We start from the raw sequence: 19,007 nt of genomic DNA on the forward strand, positions 1-19,007 counted from the left end.
TAGAAGAAGTCGCCACATGCAGGGTTCTAGTCCCGCCTTAGCCGGAAGTGCCTCCATGGTAACGGCGGGCGGATCGGGTTGGGCCAGAGGGGGCCAAGCCACCGCCCGCCGCGGAGCCGGTAAGTGAATGGGCTGCTGTATTTGTCGCCCAAGGTAATAGTTCATCTCCGTCTCCCATCCCTCGAGCTCACGCACCTTCCTGCCGAGTTTGAGCCGGTCCTGCCTCAGAGTGAGGGTTAAAGTACCGGGCTCTTTTTCGCAGGCGTTCATGTGATACTCGAGATAGTCTGAATTAAGCAGCCGGTGCTCATTTGGAAGACTGCTGCCCTCTTTCTCTCCGTCGCGTGTGTTGGGCTCCTTTTCTTGGGGCATGCCTCTGTGTTGTACGTACACCTTCTTTAGTCGTCCTCACCTTCGCCCCTTGCCCTATCACCCCCGGGGTAGTTTTAAGAAAGTTGCGTTTTTGTATTCTTGGTTTAAGGAGTGGTGGGTTAAAAGGAATTCCCGTGATCAAACACGTATGCAGAAGTGTGCGCTGAAGAGCCCTTCAAGATGGTGCGGGTGGAGCGTGGGTCATTTGAGTGTACGTCTTAATAGCATTAAGAGTGGTGGTCTCTTCTGCGACTGGCCTTTCTTAAGCTGTGAGTGAGTCATCGGCATCTCTTCCTTGCCAGTTTTTGGGTCAAATCTATGGCCCGTGTGAAAAGCTCACGACCCAATGGCAGGCTTGTTCTTCTGGAATGCTGGTTCAATGAGGATGGGCTGTTTCACATGATAAATGTGGGCAGGTACTTTATTGGTGTTCACTGACTCATAGATGTATTACTCAATTTTGTTGTACATTTTGCTGTTGGTGGGGATGCATTTTCTTGTGTTTAAAATAACGTGACCACTTTTGTCATAATTCTCCCAGTAGCCTGCTAGGCTTTTCATTTCTTTTTTTAAACAGATTGTGAGGTAAAACTGAGAGAAAAAGTGATTTACTGAAGTACTTCCACCAGGTCTGGGCTGAAATTCCCACCCGTCAGAGTGATATATTTAGCAGAACTCATATATCTAGTCAGAGTGATATATTTAGCAAAACTGATTCTAGGTATAAGATGTTTGCTGTTGTCCTAGCCCTTTTTCATTATTCATATGAACTGTAATATTAACATTTTGGAGAAAGAAGAAATATAGCCCACTATACTAAGTACTTAGGAAAAGGACCTTGGCAATTTAATGAAGCACTACATTAGCCAGCAGTCCAATGCAGCTTCTAAGTAAATTAATGCAATATTAAGTTGTATTACCCTGAGCATAATATCTAGGTTACAAGAAACGATATTCTTCTCCATTCTGTACTGGTCAAACTACAAGTGGAGGACTGTGTCCAGTTCTGGGTGCATCATTTTAAAAAAACTACACTGATAAAATGGAGGAAATTAAGCAGAGGGGTAGCCAAGATGGTGAGGCATCTTGGAAACCAAGTACTATGAGAAGCAATTTAAAGAACTGGATATGTTTAGTTTGGAATATAAAAGGCTAAGGGGAGATATGATTGTCTTCAAATATCTGAAAGGCTGTTATACAGAAGATAGGTCAGGCTTATTATTACATTGCATTTACATTCCACCTTTCTTTCTCTTGCAAGGAACCCAAGGTGACTTATGTTTTCCTCCTCTATTTTTTATCCTCACAACAACATGGTTAGGTAGGTTAGACTGAAAGTCTGACTGGCCCAGTGTCACCCAGTGAGCTCAGTGGCTGCATGGGAACTAGAACCTAGATCTCCTGACTTCCAGTGCAGCACTCTAACCATTGCACTATACTGGCTTGTTGTATGTGCTTTGTTGTTTCAGGAGTTGTGGCTTGAATCAATAGATTCATACTACAGGGAAGCATATTTTGGCTAGACACTAGGAAGGACAACTGAGTAGCAAAGGGTTGTTCCACAAGGGAACAGATTTCCTCAGGGCGAACTTGGTGGTTCTTTACTGGAGGAGGCATTCTAATCAAAGACTTGGATGACCATCTGTCAAGGATTCTCCAGTTGTATCTGGCAAAGAATTTGATGTAACGGAAATGGAAGACTGTTTTTACAGAATCCTCCTCTCAGCATCCTGTATCACCTGCCATGCTGTTCTCAGACACTCAGCACTCTGGAACAGATTGGCCAATTTCTTTCCCAGCTTTCCTAGAAAGTCACTTTCCCTCCCCTTCCCTCCCTTTTCCATTTATGGAGACCTCCGCTGGATCATAAGACCTCCCTCAAGCAGAAGTGTGCCACTGGACACAAGCCATGTTATGTTAATCTAATTTTATCTTCAGCTGGGTCCAGCCACAGATCATTCTAGTTTCTCACACAGGCTGATTTGAGGTGTGTGTGTGTGTGTGTGTACAACAGTGTATGAGAGCAGTTCTCACCAGTTGCTGTACCAAACTTGCTGTACTCAGTAACAAGTTACTGAGTACAGCAAGCCTCTGGCTAGGAAAACCTTGAGTGTTTCATTTGTGGTATATTGGAAAGTCTGAATTGAGATTTGGTTAGCATTTCCCCATGTGTAGTGATTGGGATACTTAATTCATTACTATTTAGCATTGAATGAATCTCAGCAGTGTGCTGGGTACTTTGCAGAATTTGCACATGACAGCATCTGCCCAGGTGGTTTGTAGTCTTCTTTCTATGCAGATCACTGGAGAAGAAGCATGTGTGACTAGTACCAATAACATAAGGAGATTAGGAGAGATTTCTTGAAATACTTTGTTGGTGATGTGGAATTTGAGGAAGATTTTAAAGAGTGGAACATGTTGGACAAACTGAAAGCAGGAAATTGGTTTCAGGTAAAGGAAGTTGGGTGTAGGAAGTTTTATGACATGAAGAGGAGACAAAACTACACAAGCTTCCATAAAACAGGGAGAGCATGAGAGAAGAGTTACAATTATAGCAAGAAAAGAGACAGAGAAATGGGGGGTGGTAACAACAGAGAAAAACAATGAGGTACAGAAGTGTTGTGGCTGAGCTTGTGTTTGATATAAAAATGTCTTGCTGGTGAGTGATACTTTACTATTGACTATGATGGTAGAAGATGCACTTTATTTTACCTGGATAGTAAGGAAAATCAGCTTATCTGTTAGTCAATTCTGTGACCTTCCAGTAATGCCATGTACTCAGAGCTGCAGAAAGGCAAGCTAGGACCTGTTAAGCATTTCACAGCTTTCTATGTACTTTTCAGGATTACTGAGAAACAGTTTGTTTTTCATGTTTTGTTTCTTCATTATAGGAAGTCATAGCAACAACTAGAAATCCTTGGTTTGTTTGGTATACTGTTCAAACATCATCTACTGTCCAATCTACCTTGTTTTATTTGTGGCATAAACTTTTTTTCAAGGAACACTCCATCTATATTTCTGGTTTTTCTTCAGGGGAGTATCAATCCAAACAAGTAATCTGTTTACAGGTCTCTGAGGTTAATATTAGGGTGACATGGTGGTGAGTTCTTGCACCTGGTTTTAACAGAATGCAAGCACCATTCTATTCCTTAAAACATTTAATACAGCAACAAGAAAGGAATGACTCTTCCTGGCAGCATTTCTAGTGAGAGTGCAGGAACTTTGAAGGATTCATGGGGTGGAGAGAGAATCAATCAATGTGCCTTTAGTACGCAGCTTTAAAATATTAGAAAAATAAGCCCTGTTAGCATTACAATTTTTGCACTTTAAAGAGCCATCAACTGCTTATTGCACAACTTCTTTTATTACGATGTGCACCATATTAAGACTGGTGGGCAATTCTGAGAAATCACTTCCATGGTGACAGCACTCCTTGGAGAAATCTTGGCTGTGAATAATAGATGGTTATTAGGGTTCCATTTCCCTGGTAAATCCTCCTAAACTGCGTTTGAAAACTGCTGTGATGATCAAGGGAGTAATGCGCTATTTCTCTGAGAGACTTGGCTGAGACCTATTCTTTTTTGTCAAGAAAGGAGCACCTTTTATTTTTTTTGTAAAATACAGTAGCCGTTATTCAAATCCTGTTTATTAGGAACAAGTGAAAATTTGCAGGGTTGCTGTGGTACACTTAAAACTTCTGCATAATTGCTTGCTCGTCAAGTAATCTTGATTATGCATAGCAGTGGGCCATATTTGCATTAGTGTTTTTATGAGATGCGTGGAGGGAAGTGCTATTGAGTCTACCTTCATATACCATTCAAGTCCTATAATAACTAAAATTTATGGAAAAGCAGGGAAATATTCAGTTATCTTGGTAGAATTCTATGCTTTTAATCTGAAAAAGCTATTTGAACTTTCTGAATGTAGGAGGATCTGTTACATTCTGAAATCGGGGCATCTGCTCAAATAAGCAAGTCTTTAAGAAAGATCATATAGCCTGAGGTGGCCCATTTTATATTTTGGTATCTTTAGGTAGAAAATTCAAATAGCTTTCTGCATAATAAGGAACATACAATAACAGCCTATTTGCTGCCTTTTAATGGTGCTCCAGAATTGCTCACCTGACAACCTCACCTTAGCTGAGGGTGGAAGGAAACCTCCTTCCAAGGAATGTTTAAGAAGATTGGAAAAGCATCCCAGAGGACAACCCTTCGAGAAATAGAGCTAGAGGAGTCTAGATGGATCCTGAAGAATCTTCTGGTTCTGTAATTGCATCATCTTACTGCTGTGCTCTTTTTGTTTGGTTGGTTTCTCAGAAATGTTTGGTGTCAATTTTTCTTTAGAAACTACAGGAGGAACAGTACTTGGCAGAGAGCAAGCAACCTGTTTACAAGAGGAAATTCTATCTTTCCAAGTGCTAGTAGCTCAGTGTAGTCTCTTTGTTTTTATTCTAATCTGCCTGTAGGAGTTGGATGTCACTACAGGTTGGAATTTGTTGCTGGGTGTAGAGCGGGTAATCCAATACATGCAGCTGTATCAAGTGCCACCTTCTAAACTGGAGCACAGCTGCACTGGCAATCCATGACGGGAAATGGATGAGTACTGGAGACAAGGTCTTTCAGCAGCAGATAGCAGCACTGTTGTTTATCTCTAGGTTCTCAAGTACACTAACCCTTGGCTAACAAACTCTAACAGGTTTGGAATAGGAGAAACCAGTCTTCCAAGATGGTCCTGTGAGATGGTGTGTGTTGATGAAATGTCTAAGAGTTCATCTGAAGGCAGGCAGCACACTCCAGCCTAGAGCCACAATAGTACACAAAGTCCTGTTCTAGAATGTTGGTGTTGGCAGTTTTCTTGATACAGAAGCTGTTTGCTTTGGGATAGCACAGAAGTTATTGTCAGAGCAAAGATCATCTTTGTGAACTAAGATCTTAGAGGCTGTATATTGATGGTGGGTGCCTAGTATACTAACTCTGAAATGTTATTTCTGGGACTTCAGTATTTTGCAAGGAAAATGTACTGCTAGGAGCCTAAAATATGTCCAGACACAAGAGCCATTTTTTAAAATTGAGTTAAGAGACAAGCTGTCTGATGTAGGTCTATTTCAAGCTGCATGGAGTGTCCATCTAATACACTGTTTATAGTTTCTAATATAATCTAGTATGGATTCTAGTATACTGTTATATACACTGTTGCTAATTCTGTGAGCTTCATGAATAGTCTGCTCTGGGATGGGCTGTCTGCCCAGGGCAACTGCATTTTTGGCTGTGCGGAGTAATATCTTCTCAGTGTTCTGTATCAGTATCTTTGTTTTCCAAGGACTCTGCATGCTACCTGCTTACAAGGCAATGAATGTGTGACCACTTTCCTCTGGATCACCATACGTACATCATAGGCATTTTGGTTCTTTTCACAAGTATTGCATGTGTATGCCCTGATGTCCTTTTCCCCTTCCCACCTTTAAAAATGCTATCATCTGTTTAAACAGTTTGCCTGGTAAGCTCTCTAGATGCTAAAAGATGAAAAAGCCAGTCATCTCTTTACTAATCTTCATTAGCTATGTCATTTGAAAATTGGTGGGTGTAACAGAGCTGAAATTGGGGCAGGTTTTCCTTGTGCCTCTTGCTGCCTCTGTTGGTGTATTGGAAAACAGGCTGTATGCTTAAAAGTAAGACTTCATTCTTTGGGCACTGCCTCTGAGTGGGCAGGCATCTGCAGCAAAGAAACATCCAGCCCACCAGTAGTAACTTTGTAATTAAATTGTCAGATTTCCTTTGTCTTCATAAGAGACCCTGCATAAGAGACCTTATTCCTGAGGTTATATTGTGCAAGTGGAAGAGCAGTGGAGAAATAAGCCACTTAATGCCAGTGTATCAAATAATGAAGATGAGTTAGCAATGCTGCTGATACAAGAGGTGAATGTTTAATAACAGAACTAGCTGCTTTTTAGCATGGGACTTGGCACCATATTTACACATCTACTCATGTTATATTTGCTTGCTGTGACTCCAAGTTGGAGGCAAACAATTGCTTGATGCAAGTGAATTGTACATTGTACCTTTTATAAGTAGCATAAACTCTGTGATTTTTTGATAGCTACTCTGAAGCTCTGTCCTCAGTTTTAACAGTCACTGTTTGAACACCCTTTCTTACATAAAAATAAAAACACTAGCTAGCACAAGATGAAATCTTATACTTAAGTGTTTATTTCTCATTCTTTCCATAAGCAGGAACACTGCTTACTTACTGCTCATATAGCATAGCAAAGCAGTAGAGTTGGAAGGGGCCTATAAGGCCACTGAGTCCAACCCCCTGCTCCACTTCAACATATGGTCACCCATCTGGCTGCAGGCCCTTGCCTTTGCAGCTTAGCAAAGGTGACTCAACATGCTACCTTGGTATATAGCTATGCAGGTGGGCTGTTTCCATTATAAACAAATGTTTAACACGTTAAACCAGGGGTCCTCAAACCTTTTCTAAAGGGGGCAAGTTGACAGATGCCAGCAGTGGGTGCGTGCCGCCAAGGTGGTGCCAGCAGGGAGGCGTGCAGGGCGAGGCACCAGCTTGCTCACAAGGAGATCATTTTCTCAGAGCTAGTCCAAAATGACCTCCTCACGAGCAAGCCACGCGCCCGCACGTGCCCGGCAAGTGCAAAACCTGTGGGACAGGCTGGTTAAATGGGCATGGCGGGCCGGATCCGGTCCGCAGGCCTTAGTTTGAGGACCCATGCATTAAATTCTGTTGCCTTGTTTGAACTTCAAAACATTTGGGCCATTCTTTCCTTTGTAGAAGAAGACTTCCCAGTGATGCAGTTCTTTTCTATAGTTTTTTTGTAAGTAATTTGCCCTCCAGAAACTTTGCTGTTCTTCATGGCTCTGCCATTCATTAGTCATTAGGCCAGTTTGCATTATTATGGGCAGCCCACTTGACTTAATTTAAGCCATGATGGATTGTGGTATATGCCAGCAGCTATTATGAATAGGATGCAGCTTATCTTGACATCTGCATCCAGTGATGGTGGGTTGTTGCCATGGTTAACAAAGCACCCCCAACCCATGGGCTCTTTCGGAGTTGTGGGTAGTTTGTTAACTATGGCAAAAATCAACCCTGTTCCAGGTTTGTATATTACAATAAGCTACCAAGAGTGCCCACCATGGCTTGAATAGTCCCTGTGGTTACTGGCACATACTGCAATCTACTGCGGACCACAGCAGCACCATGGACTATGGCGATTATGTAAACCTTAGTCGCAATGATAAAGAAGGTCATAGTAGAATGATTGCTCTGGACTAGGGATGTTCAAGGAATCCATTTGGGGCTGGGACTCCGTTGGATTCTCTGGGCTCAGCTCCCTGGACTCCAGTCTGCTTTGCAGAGGTTATGAGCCTGAGTTCCTGGCAAGATTTCCCAGTGTTCGGTGGGCACTCACCAGAAACCGATCCTCACACACTGTACAAGCAGTGCCCAGTGCTGTTTCTGCCAACTGCCCCAAGGGCAGAAGAAGGTTGATTACCAGGAATGGCACCTGGTGCAACCACTTGCAGGTCCCCTCTTATCCTGCAGCTGCTCTTTGGGTGACTGTACCTGATGCGGGAGGTTGCTGGTTGCGCAACTGGGGCTCTGCAAACATTCGAAGACGGCTTGGCTTGGCTTGCTTTGCAGGATCTGGCAGAGCACGGAAGTTTGCAGGTGCAAAAGGGACAGATTCTGAAATGGTTTGTTACAGCTCTTCTCTGGACCTTCGCGTGATTACTGTGTTTTTGTTTTTCAGGCTGTTCATGGTAAAGATGCCTCTCTGACTGACTTCTGTTCACCGGCTGTACACATTGAGGGTGTGGGATGGCTCTACATGGCCTCAGTAGGGCCAGATGCCTATAGCCTAAGCCTCAAGAGGGGGAACCAGTTCCCGGTGGGCCTTTCATCAGGGCTGACAGTGCCTCCACTCACAGCAAAACTTCATGAGAATAAGGCCTGGTACCTTGCTAAGCAGCAGGTGAAGCCCATTTGGCAGCTGGAATATAATCATGTGACTACTTTTCTGGATCATCACCAGATCCACTCAGGGATCTCTTCGCAGCATCCCCGTCTTTTATATCCAGAATCGTTATGTAGTGAGGCAGTTCTTCTGAGCCCACCTCCACCTCAGCCCCACTCTCTCCCAAACTTTCTTGGTAGCACCTTGCTGTATCGGCGCTCTTACTTCAGACACAAGCCATACCGGCGGCTTGAGTCCATCTGCTTGCAGCCTAGTACTTTGGAGACAAAACCTCTTCGCATCCCACCCCCACCTACTTACCGGTCTGTTCTCAGCAACACCATGTCATCATCAACTGTGGATCCATGCCTTCTGCCTAATACTGTTGGTGGGCACTCCAGTCCAGTGTCAAAAGGGTTTCCTCTCGGCTCAGGGAAGCAGGGCTCCAGTGCATATAGACCAGTGCTGAACAACAACTCTTTCCTGAGGCCAACTAGTGCTAAAGTGCCTTTGCAGCACCCCCATCTACCGCTGCCACCAGAAAACAAGAAGCTCAAAGGCTTTTCAAGGCCTCCGGGATTCTCGTGGACCCATTCTGGAGGAAATGGGGATGGCTCTCCTGTGAACTTTGAGAGGAAATTTGGGAAAGGCAGCAGCTACTCTCTTGAACAAGTTAGTGCCAAATCTTCTCGCTCACCTGTACACAATGGTCTGGTTCCCAAAGCAGAACGCCCCTCTTGGAGACTTGAGGACGGTGAAAATAGGTCACAGAACCTGAAAGAACAAGATGTGCGGTTGATGGAAGCCATGAGGAAGCTGACTTCAAGTGGTATCCGGAAGGTTAGTACATTCAATGAATTTGGTCACCGCATTGACAACTCCTGTTTTATGAATACAAACTTCCATTCCAGTCTGTTCAGTCGATGGAAACCACACATTGTAGCACAGATCACTCCAAAGGAAGTACCAGCTGCCACCTCCTTGAATCTGGAGCCTGGTAGTTGCCACCAGAGCCTTTCAGGCACTGAAGTTGCTGATGTCTGCAGTAATCGTGTTGCTTTGCGTTTCCTTGGCTCAAATCCTGAACCTTCCAACCACAGCACCTCAAGTCAATCAGTCAGCTCTCCATCGGTGAACACTGCAGAACAGGTGCTAAAAACAGAGCTATCCCCACGAACTGCTGTCTCTGAGGTAGAGACAAAAATTTCCTCTCTCCAGTTGGGCACAGATACAAATTGGGGGCAGCCTACTACTATGAAAGATACTGAGTAAGTACTATGGTAGATATGTCTCTTGTGCTGGCACAGTGTTTCCTCCAGCATCCCTAGGTAAGGGCTTGATGTGATAAGGTATAGGATGAGCTGAACAGCATTCTATCAGGATATTTCTGTTTTCCCTCATATGGTATACTTCACGTAAGCAGGAATCCATAATACTATTTTTTTCTATTGCATTTACTAACCTAATCCTTACCATCTTTCTGCTAGCTTTATAGTTTTATCACTCTCTTAAAAACAACTCTTAAATCAGAGTTGACAATTATTGTTATTATTGGTAGACAACTTTTTGACAAGTATGTGAGTAGCCTTTCTTCCCTTCCTCTGCTTCCAGTTTCTGTCTCTTTTACACAGCAGTAAGTGACTCAACCTTGCCTACATGGTAAGCTGCCAATGTCTTATTTTGCTTCAGTGTAAGGAGAACATTGTAGCTGCATGTACCATTTTGTTTGGGGAGGTAATAGTCATATAGGAAAGCAGCCAAGCCTGAAGCTTCCCCTTAATCCTGGGAATGAACTGAAGTGCAGCAATGTGCTCAGTGCTGTGGTTCTTATTAACTTCCACAAATGAAAAAGATAGTGGAGAATGGGCCTAGAAATAGCTATTTGGGATGCCTTTGCTTTGTTTGCTCTTGTCTAGGGAGTGCTTCATCCCAGCGTGTTGGTTGTAAATAATTCCTTGCCATCATCACTGAGCAGGAATTACAAGACCATATCTGAGCTCCTTGAGGGTTCCACTTGTGGCTATAAGCTTTTGTGTTGTAGAGCTGCAGTCAGTTTGCCCGTGCTGGACCAAGCAGAAGTGGAAGATGTGGAGGAAGAACTCCCTGATGGCTTAGAAGATGCTTGCAGTCAAGATGAAGAGGTGGAAGAGGAGGATGGGGAAGGTCAGTGGTTTTTAGCACTTATTTTCTTCAACATGCAAGCTCATCCTGTTCAAAATACTCTTATTAGCATTTCAAGACACCGTTCAAATCTATTAAAAACTTAAAAGATTCCTGTCACAGTAGTAAATATTTACTATTGGCATCAGGACAACACATATGCATTCATAATATAATACTGGGAGAGAAAGAAACGTAATGAAAGATTTATTGCAACCAGAACTACTGCTAACATGAATAGAATAATTTACCACCTGGGTACCTTTAGCCTATATATTTCACATACATTTATGAATATTTCATTTGTGAATTAACTAGTTAACCTCTCTTTAAGGGAGAAAGTGAGTTGGATCTTTTAAGTTTCTTGTTCTGTTCTGTTCCAGTATATGGTAACATGATTTTAATTGATCCTAAAACAAGCTCTTCTTTGACATTTCTTAAAACAGTGGAAAGTGAGTTAGCCAATTTCTTGAATTTTCTAGTGTTTTTCAGTAGCAATACTTTAATACCTAGAGTAAATCTATGCTTGAATTATGGTGGGGGCAGGAAAGGCCACTGCTATGCAAGAAGAATAATTGCTGTCTCCTATATGTGCTTATCCCAAGAGGGTTAAACCTGTAATCCTGGACTTTTACACTCTTTGAGTTATTCTGTTGGACTGTGTGTCATAGTGATGAAGCTTCTACAAAATCTTATATCGCCATAGCCAGTTGATCTTGAAGATTGTGCCCTCAGTGTCCATGCTAAGAATATTCTAAACTCAATACATATTAGGGAGAGGGGATTTTGTTCTGCTAAATACCTTGCTGCTGTTCAGAAGAGCATTCTCCTTATTAGCCCTGACTCATTCTAGGGCAATTACTACCTCAAAGGGTTGGAAGAAAACTATGCTTAGACTGTCCTGGTTTTTCTTAATATTGTGATGTATAAACCAGAAATGTTCATTATTCTTTATTAGCTTAAGAATACATTAATATAGTTATTATATTTATCTGTGTTTTGAAATGTCATATTTAATAAAAAAATTGCACCGATGCTTATCACTCTTAGGATATCCTTATTTAAATAGAAGGTGAAAAGGCCTTGAGTTTTGGGATATGAAGCAGTGGGCAATGCTTTGTGTAAAGAAATATTTTACCTTTTTCCACCTTAATCTTGGGGATTTCAAGACTATGTTACAGAACAGGCAGATACTGACTATCTTTAACTTCATTCTTCATTCTAAAGGATACCAAGCCTGCTCTGAAGCCATTGCACAGAACTTATGTGCTGCAGTAATTAAGGTGTTCTTTCAGCCATATGGGAACTACTTGGAGTGTCAGGAGAGGTATTTGGGTCAATTGCATAGTCTCTTGCCATATTTATTTACAGTTTTTAAATCCCACTTTTCAGCTAAAAGAAACCTCTTAGAGCAGCTTAAAAAGACAAATAATGAGACAATTATTTTATTTTATTTATTTAAGATATTTGTATGCCGCCCTTTGTGAGAGCCTCAGGACGGCTTACACAAATAAAATACCAATACATAAAAGTATAACATAAATTAACAACCCACTCTGGCTGCAATTAAAATATGGTAATAAAATTCAATATTAAAACTTGTTAAAATATTGATTAAATAAAAAGATCTTAACCTGGCACCGAAAAACATATAATGACGGCGCCAGGCGGACCTCTCTGGGGAGCTCATTCCATAGATGGGGCACCACAGCAGAGAAGGCCCTCCTCTGGGTACTCTGTCTCCTAATATCTTTCACAGAGGGTTTCTGGAGGAGGGCTTCTGCTGCCGATCTCGGGGCGGGAGGGCAAATAGGGAAGAAGGCTTTCCTTTAGGTATCCTGATCCCAAGCCATTTAGGGCTTTATAGGTAATAACCAGCACCTTGAATAGAGCCCGGACTTTGATGGGAAGCCAATGGAACTGATAGAGGACTGGGGTTATATGAGAATAACGCCCAGTCCCCAACAGCATCCTGGCAGCTCTGTTTTGCACCATCTGAAGTATCCGGACTGTCTTCGAGAGCAGCCCCACATAAAGCACATTACAGAAGTCCAACCGGGAAGTAACCAATGTGTGTGTTACTGTTGCTAGGCAATCTTCCTCCAGGTAGGGACGCAGCTGATGGATTAGCCGAAGCTGAAGGAAAGCGCTCTTTGCCACCGCTGTCACTTGAGCTTCCAAGGACAGCTCCGGGTCGAGGAGCACTCCCAAGCTGTGGACCCTGTCCTTTAGAGGGAGTGCAACCCCGTCCAGGGCAAGGCCCAAGTCATCTACCCAGGAGCTTGAATCACCCACCATCAGAACCTCCGTCTTATCTGGATTGAGTTTCAGTTTATTGGCCCTCATCCAGCCCATTACCTCAGCCAGGCACCGGTTCAGTACAATTCCTGCCCTCAAGTTTACAATCTGAAAGATACCATACAAAAAGGAAAAAAAGAATTGGGAATAAGGAGAAAAAGTAAAAACCAGACATCAGTTCTTACTTTCAAAGTTTATTTTGGGATTTTTTTTCTGACAAGGAAGACTGAAACAAGCTGTTCCTTTTCTGGCCAATGTATGAGGCAAGTTGGTTTCCCACTTGTGATATAAGTGGTACTAATGGTTAAGCAGCACCCAAAGGACTTGTATACCCATTTTTGTTGTGAATTAAAAGGAAAGGATGTTGAATTTTATCAGTGTGTTGCTGGAGTGTGGCCAAGGTTTCATGCCATCAACAATCTGCGTCTGTCTCTTCAGGTGAATCAGATGGCTCATCATCATCTGGCTTATCTCCCAATGGTTCTGTGGCTATCATATCCAGGTTGGTTTCAGAAAAGGACTAGATGTGTTTTCTGTCAACACAGTATTGGACACTTGTGTTCTTAAACCCAAACGGTGGGCATGCACAGGACTTTGGAAAGGGTCTGCTTGTTTTGGCAGCTTACACTGCCTGGAAATACACTTTGCAAAGGGAAACAGCAGCTAAGCAGTTGCACTGAAATCAGCTTAATTTCCTTTTCTGAAGAACATCATTTGTCAGTGCTTCTCTGCGAAGCAAGGCTCACTTTCCCAGCCTGTGTTGTTAAAGACCTTAAACCTGACTGGGTATAATGGAAACAGATAACCCAGAAAAGGTGTTGCACTGCTGGTTCCCCCAACTCTGCTTGGTATTTCAGTTGGCTTCTTTAGTCCTGTGGCTGCATATATGAGCAATCCTGTTTCTTTTCCTAGGAATTGCATTGAGGGGTTGGTGCCTCCACTTGAGGGGCAAGAGCGAATTCTCAAGCCAGCTCTCATATGCAGCCTGTTCCCTACTGTGTCTCCCACCTTGTATTTTGGTACCCGGGATGAGAGAGGTAAGATGGATCTGAATTGGTTGCAGGGAGCAGGCAAAGCCAGAAAGTATTAGTGCAGGGTGGACATGGAGCTTAAACAGAAGAGTATAGTGTGAGGTGACAGTGGGATGTATATGGTGATGTCATTTTAAATAAGTCATATATTTATTATGCATTGCATTTGTATGCCACCCCATAGCCCAAAAGCTGTCTGGGCGGCTTACAGAGAGAACTAAAACAGTCATCATAAAATTGTAAGACCATAAAACAGAGTTAAATGCAATAACCAACAGAAATTCCAAATAACTAATATGCCAGATAGGAGAACATAAAGCAAAAAAGCAGCAATAATGGCATAATAAAACAATCAGCTATTAAAAACAAGAATTAAATAAAAATGTCTCAACCTGATGGTGGCATATACGTGATGAGGGTGCCAAATGCACCTTCTTGGGAAGGACATTCCACTAGTGAGGTGCAATAGCAGAAAAGGCCCTTCTCCTTGCCTTTTTCCCTTTTAGCTCATTAGGGGCTGGCTCATAAAAAAGGGCCTCCACTGAAGATCTTAGTGGTCTGGTAGAAATATATGGGGATAGGCATTCCTTCAGATATCCTGACCCCAAGCCATTTAGGGCTTTATATGTTAATATGAGCACTTTGGATTGGGCCCAGGTGACAAGCAGCCAGTGCAGCTGATGTGATATGTTATCTAGTATTGGTCTTCATTAACAGCCACATTGCTCTGTTTTGAATTAGTTGGAATGTCCAGACTGGTCCTCATCCAGTCCATTAGTGAGCCCAGGCACTGCCTCACCTGGATAAGATGAGAATGAAAGGTAGAGCTGAGTGTCATCTGCATATTGGTGACATTTCAGCCCAACCTCTGGATGACCCCTCCTAGCATTTTCATGTAGATGTTAAAAAGTATGGGGACAAAATGGAGCCCTGCAGGACTCCATGGTACAAGTACTATGGCGCAGAGCAACAGTGTCTCAACTTCACTGTCTGGAGATGGTCAGACAGGCAGGAGCAGTGCCACCAAGTACCAACTGGCCAGAAGGAAACCATAGTTGATGGTGTCAAAAGCTGCTGAGAGGTCCAGGAGGATCAAAAGGGTTGCTTTCCCCCTGTCTCCCTCCTGGTGGGGTGGGGGGAAGTGGGGAGAGAGAGAGAGCTTAGAGTTTGCTTTCTTCCTAGTGGAGAAGCTCCCTTGGGAACAGAGGAAGATGCTGCGATGGAAGATGAGTACAGTGACTCCCAACATTGTGAAGCAAACCGTCGCCAGGTCCCACTTCAAAATTAGCAGGAGTGAGTCATTTTCAATATGGAAATGGTCTGTGGGTGCATATTTCTTCCTGCCTTAGATACACCCAAAGTTGTGAAAGTCCACAGCTTTGCCTTGGGGGGTAGTACAGGTTGTCTGGGAATTCATTGGCTCATTTTGAGGATGTGGATCTGGGTAGCAGAAAGAACAGAAGACCCCACAGAATTGTTTCCTCCAGTGTGCATCTTTTGCACGGAGGTTTTTTTCATGACACTGCAAATCAGATTTAATTGTGGGTCATACACTTGACTGCCATGTTTTGGGGAAGCCTGCTGGCTCTTGCAGCTCTTCTGCTTTACGGCCCTTTGGCAGCTCTCACTACAGTGGTCCCAGGCCATGAGGTGCTAGAGCCATCTAGCTGCAGCATGGTCTGTGCTTACAGAGGGCAGGAAAGAGAGTTCACAACATGGGATAAAAGGCTGTCTGCTGTGCATACATTTTAGCAAATCTTTTCAAGTTTATTGGAACAACTGGTGACCAACTGTGGGCCCTGTGTATTACTACATACACCAGTCCTTTTCCCACACTCCTGAATAGAAGGACGGTTAGTTAGGATGTGGTTGATCAAGGAAAAGCGGTAATGGGCTTTAATAGCACATCTCTTAGCTGCCCACCTTTACTGTAGAGATGAGCACATGTGATCCCTCAAATTATTGGATGGCAATTCTTGTCATCCTTCATGATTAGCTGCATTGCTTGAATTAATAGGAGTTAGTCTACCAATACCTGGAGTGCCAGACCTTCTGTTTTACTTAATGAGATTTGACCTCACAGTATACACTGTGATATCGATGCTATAATACTGCAATTGTGTATAGTTCCCCACAAAGCTTAGTGTCTCTTGTACAGTGCTACCCTTGGTTCTGGTGGGAGGGAAAACATGGGCTAGCCAGACATAAATTTCCAATTTATTTTTGCCAAATTGTACTCTTAGTTGTCTGAGACTAAACTTAAACTGTCAGTTATGATGTTCAGATAATTCATCTCTGGACTGCCCTATTGCCCACAGGAAACAATGACTGGCTGGGCTGCTGGGGCCATCACATGAAATCTCCTGGGTTCAGGGTTATCAGAGAGCATCAGAAGGTATGAAATACAGCCATATGCAACAAGAACATTGTGGCAGGTGAGGAGAGAAGATGAGTTATGTCCTTTCTCTCTGATCTTCTCTCCAGTTTTCCCCATCTGTATGCTGCATGCAACTGATCCTTTCCTGTTTTCTGTTGCCATATTCTCTTACCCACTTCCTTCATGCTGTGGTTTGAGGGCAGACGCCTTGATTTGCAAGACGCAGTGTGGTGAACACATGAGTGCTAGCATGCATAGCTCTGAACTATCTGTAGGGAGTACCAGATGGGCTTGGTGGTAGCATGGGCAAAGCAGGTTCTCAGGGTCATCCCTGAATTTGGAAGAGAGGATAATCTAGGAGCTGTTCAGCTGTTCCAGCTAGGAGATAGCAGGAACCTCATTGCTCAGTTTTTGCCTTTCATCCCTGCAGTTGAACCACTTTCCTGGCTCTTTTCAAATTGGTCGGAAGGACCGTCTGTGGAGAAATGTGTCCAAAATGCAGCAGCGCTTTGGGAAGAAGGAGTTCAACTTTCTGCCCCAGTCCTTTATCCTCCCTCAAGATATCAAGCTGCTGAAGAAGGCTTGGGAAGATTGTGGGAGTCGCCAGAAATGGATTGTGAAGCCGGTGGGAGCCCACAGACACTCTGATACAGATATGGATGCTCTTTGGAGTCCTTTGCTGTGGACAGCTGTGCTGTTCTCTGCCTATCCCAGCAATGCAAACACATCCCGTCTGTTCCCCTCTTGCAACTGTACATGCTTGTTTTCCAGATACATTTTCTCTGAGGTGAAGATATGACACAGGAATAAAGAGAGAAGGATGGGATGCATGAATTAGACAAGCAGAATTGTAAATGCTAAATGGTTTTTTGCTCCCTGAGCACAAAAAGCCCATTTGGTCTCTGCACCTTTAAAATGTTTCTATCTTCATTATTTTTTCTCTTTCTACTAGGACTAAAATAGTTTTTTAAAGTAGAAACTCCTAATATGTTTGCAAATGCCACCCTTTTGCACTAAATAGTCAATCTAAATTGTGCAGCATAGCTGAATCCAAACATGTTTTCAGAAATACTAAAGATTTGATATGTTCCTTAAATTGAGAAGTTCATTAGACTTTTGAAGTCAACGAAAAAAAAAGATCTCCCTTAGAGGGGATTCTGGAAAAAATAAAAATTTGGGAAAAAATTGAAAAGCATGCAATACTTTTAAAAAGCATTCTTTGCAAATCTGAAGTTACTTTAAGAAGTTAAAATGTATTGGGCTGGTTCACATGATTACAAAGGGAAAATAAGTCACAGTGACTTGTTTTTCCTCCCCTAATTATCTGGGCATTAGTAGTTACAACATCAGTCTGGCAGGTGTTGGTGGCTGGGATGGTTTACAAACCATCTTTAACCTTAGAACAACTCTTGGTTTTCAGGGAGGTTTATGAATCACAGTCATTTATGTTTACTCAGTTTGTGTGCTACGACAACCCACAGCTGTTGGTGGCTTGCCACCGGCATGTGTGGGGAGGGAAGATAAGCCTCTGTGGTTTATTTTCTTCTGTTCTGGTTAGTATGTATAACTTAGTTTTCTCATAAAATTATCAATAACGTTAAAAACGTTAAAATGTAAATGTAGTTAATATGTAATTATTGGCTGAATGAGCATGATAATATAAGCGCACCTAATTAGATATAATACATTTTTGGTTCCTATTTTATGTCTAACTGAAGTTAACTTCAGCAAGCTGCAAAGCTCCTGAAAAATTCTAGAAAGCAGAGGAACAGGAAGAGCTTATGGCAGAGGAAAGCTGGTGTACTGCATCTGTTCCTGTTTGTGTGGAAGCGGTTGGTGTAAAGACCAGGGAAATCTAGTCTAGAGGAAATGCCATTAAAGGCGTATTTAGCTAGGGGAGACCCTCTTACCCATTTGCAATGGTAATCAAACATTTAGGAATCTCTAAACTCAAGCTATTGTTTGCAAAGTGGTAGTTGACTATCTTGTGTAAATAATTACTCTTAAAAATAAGCATCTTTTGAAGGGTTGTCTCAAGCAGTAGTGGCAGTGCTATTATTAAACAACAGGAACCAGGCTATTGAGTTGTGCTTAGATAGAGAGGATTTTCTTTGGTGCCTATGGGTAAAAATTGATAGTTGTAGCAGGATTCTCTAAAATCTATTTGGATACTTTATTAAAATCTCTGGTGATGAGTTTCATAGATCCAAGTCTTTCTTTTTTATGTAAAATAGGTGGGATAACCCACCCATTTATTTTCTCTTGCCCCGTGTATGGTGGTAAAGTTGGGACAATCCACAGAGTTTCTTTAGCAGTTTTAGAATTACATTCATTGACTGCTACAGCATCTCAACAGAACATGCCCAGGAATGCAGAGCTCTATAAAGTGAACCCCAAATTGTCAAGAATGCACATTTCCTTGACAGAGTATTATACAGCAGCTTGACTCACATGTTGAGAAATTAAGCATGATTTGTGGCACTGCATTTCTTCTTACAGTTTCATAATTTTTAGGATCTTTGCATCTCTAGTCTTATACCATGTAGAATTAAAAATCATTTTGGGAAGTAAAGACCAGATAGCAATTTATGAACTTTTTGCCCCAATCATTTTTCTAAAATAAAACATTTTGTAATACTTTTTTTCCCAATTCTTTTTGGAAACAAAACGGGAATGTCTCCAGACATCACAATCTCCCCATTTTAACTCAAGTCTTCACATCTCTTCTACAGAGAATGTTACATGTGGCAAAAAGGAATTTGATCCTGTCTATACAGAATAAACTATTGTATAC

General features: G+C 42.5%; 1 protein-coding gene across 4 annotated transcripts in view; it reads left to right on the plus strand.

The window, feature by feature from the left end:
* Nucleotides 1–19,007, plus strand: part of TTLL4 (tubulin tyrosine ligase like 4) — a 31,940-nt gene continuing 12,933 nt past the window's right edge. Inside the window, exons 1-8 of one of the 4 annotated variants that reach the window (XM_044438120.1) lie at nt 1–119; nt 8,144–9,615; nt 10,389–10,510; nt 13,244–13,307; nt 13,718–13,842; nt 15,019–15,129; nt 16,155–16,231; nt 16,644–17,000. In XM_044438120.1, coding sequence (XP_044294055.1) covers nt 8,222–9,615; nt 10,389–10,510; nt 13,244–13,307; nt 13,718–13,842; nt 15,019–15,129; nt 16,155–16,231; nt 16,644–17,000 — 2,250 coding nt within the window. In that variant the 5' untranslated portion in view covers nt 1–119; nt 8,144–8,221. Of the gene's footprint in view, nt 120–145; nt 384–8,143; nt 10,511–13,243; nt 13,308–13,717; nt 13,843–15,018; nt 15,130–16,154; nt 16,232–16,643; nt 17,001–19,007 lie in introns of those variants that run through there. The other 3 variants (XM_044438118.1, XM_044438121.1, XM_044438122.1) reach the window with 3 other exon arrangements.

The sequence above is a fragment of the Varanus komodoensis genome, unplaced genomic scaffold (genome assembly GCF_004798865.1).
Source record: "Varanus komodoensis strain SLA01 unplaced genomic scaffold, ASM479886v1 scaffold32, whole genome shotgun sequence".
Lineage (NCBI taxonomy): Eukaryota > Metazoa > Chordata > Lepidosauria > Squamata > Varanidae > Varanus > Varanus komodoensis.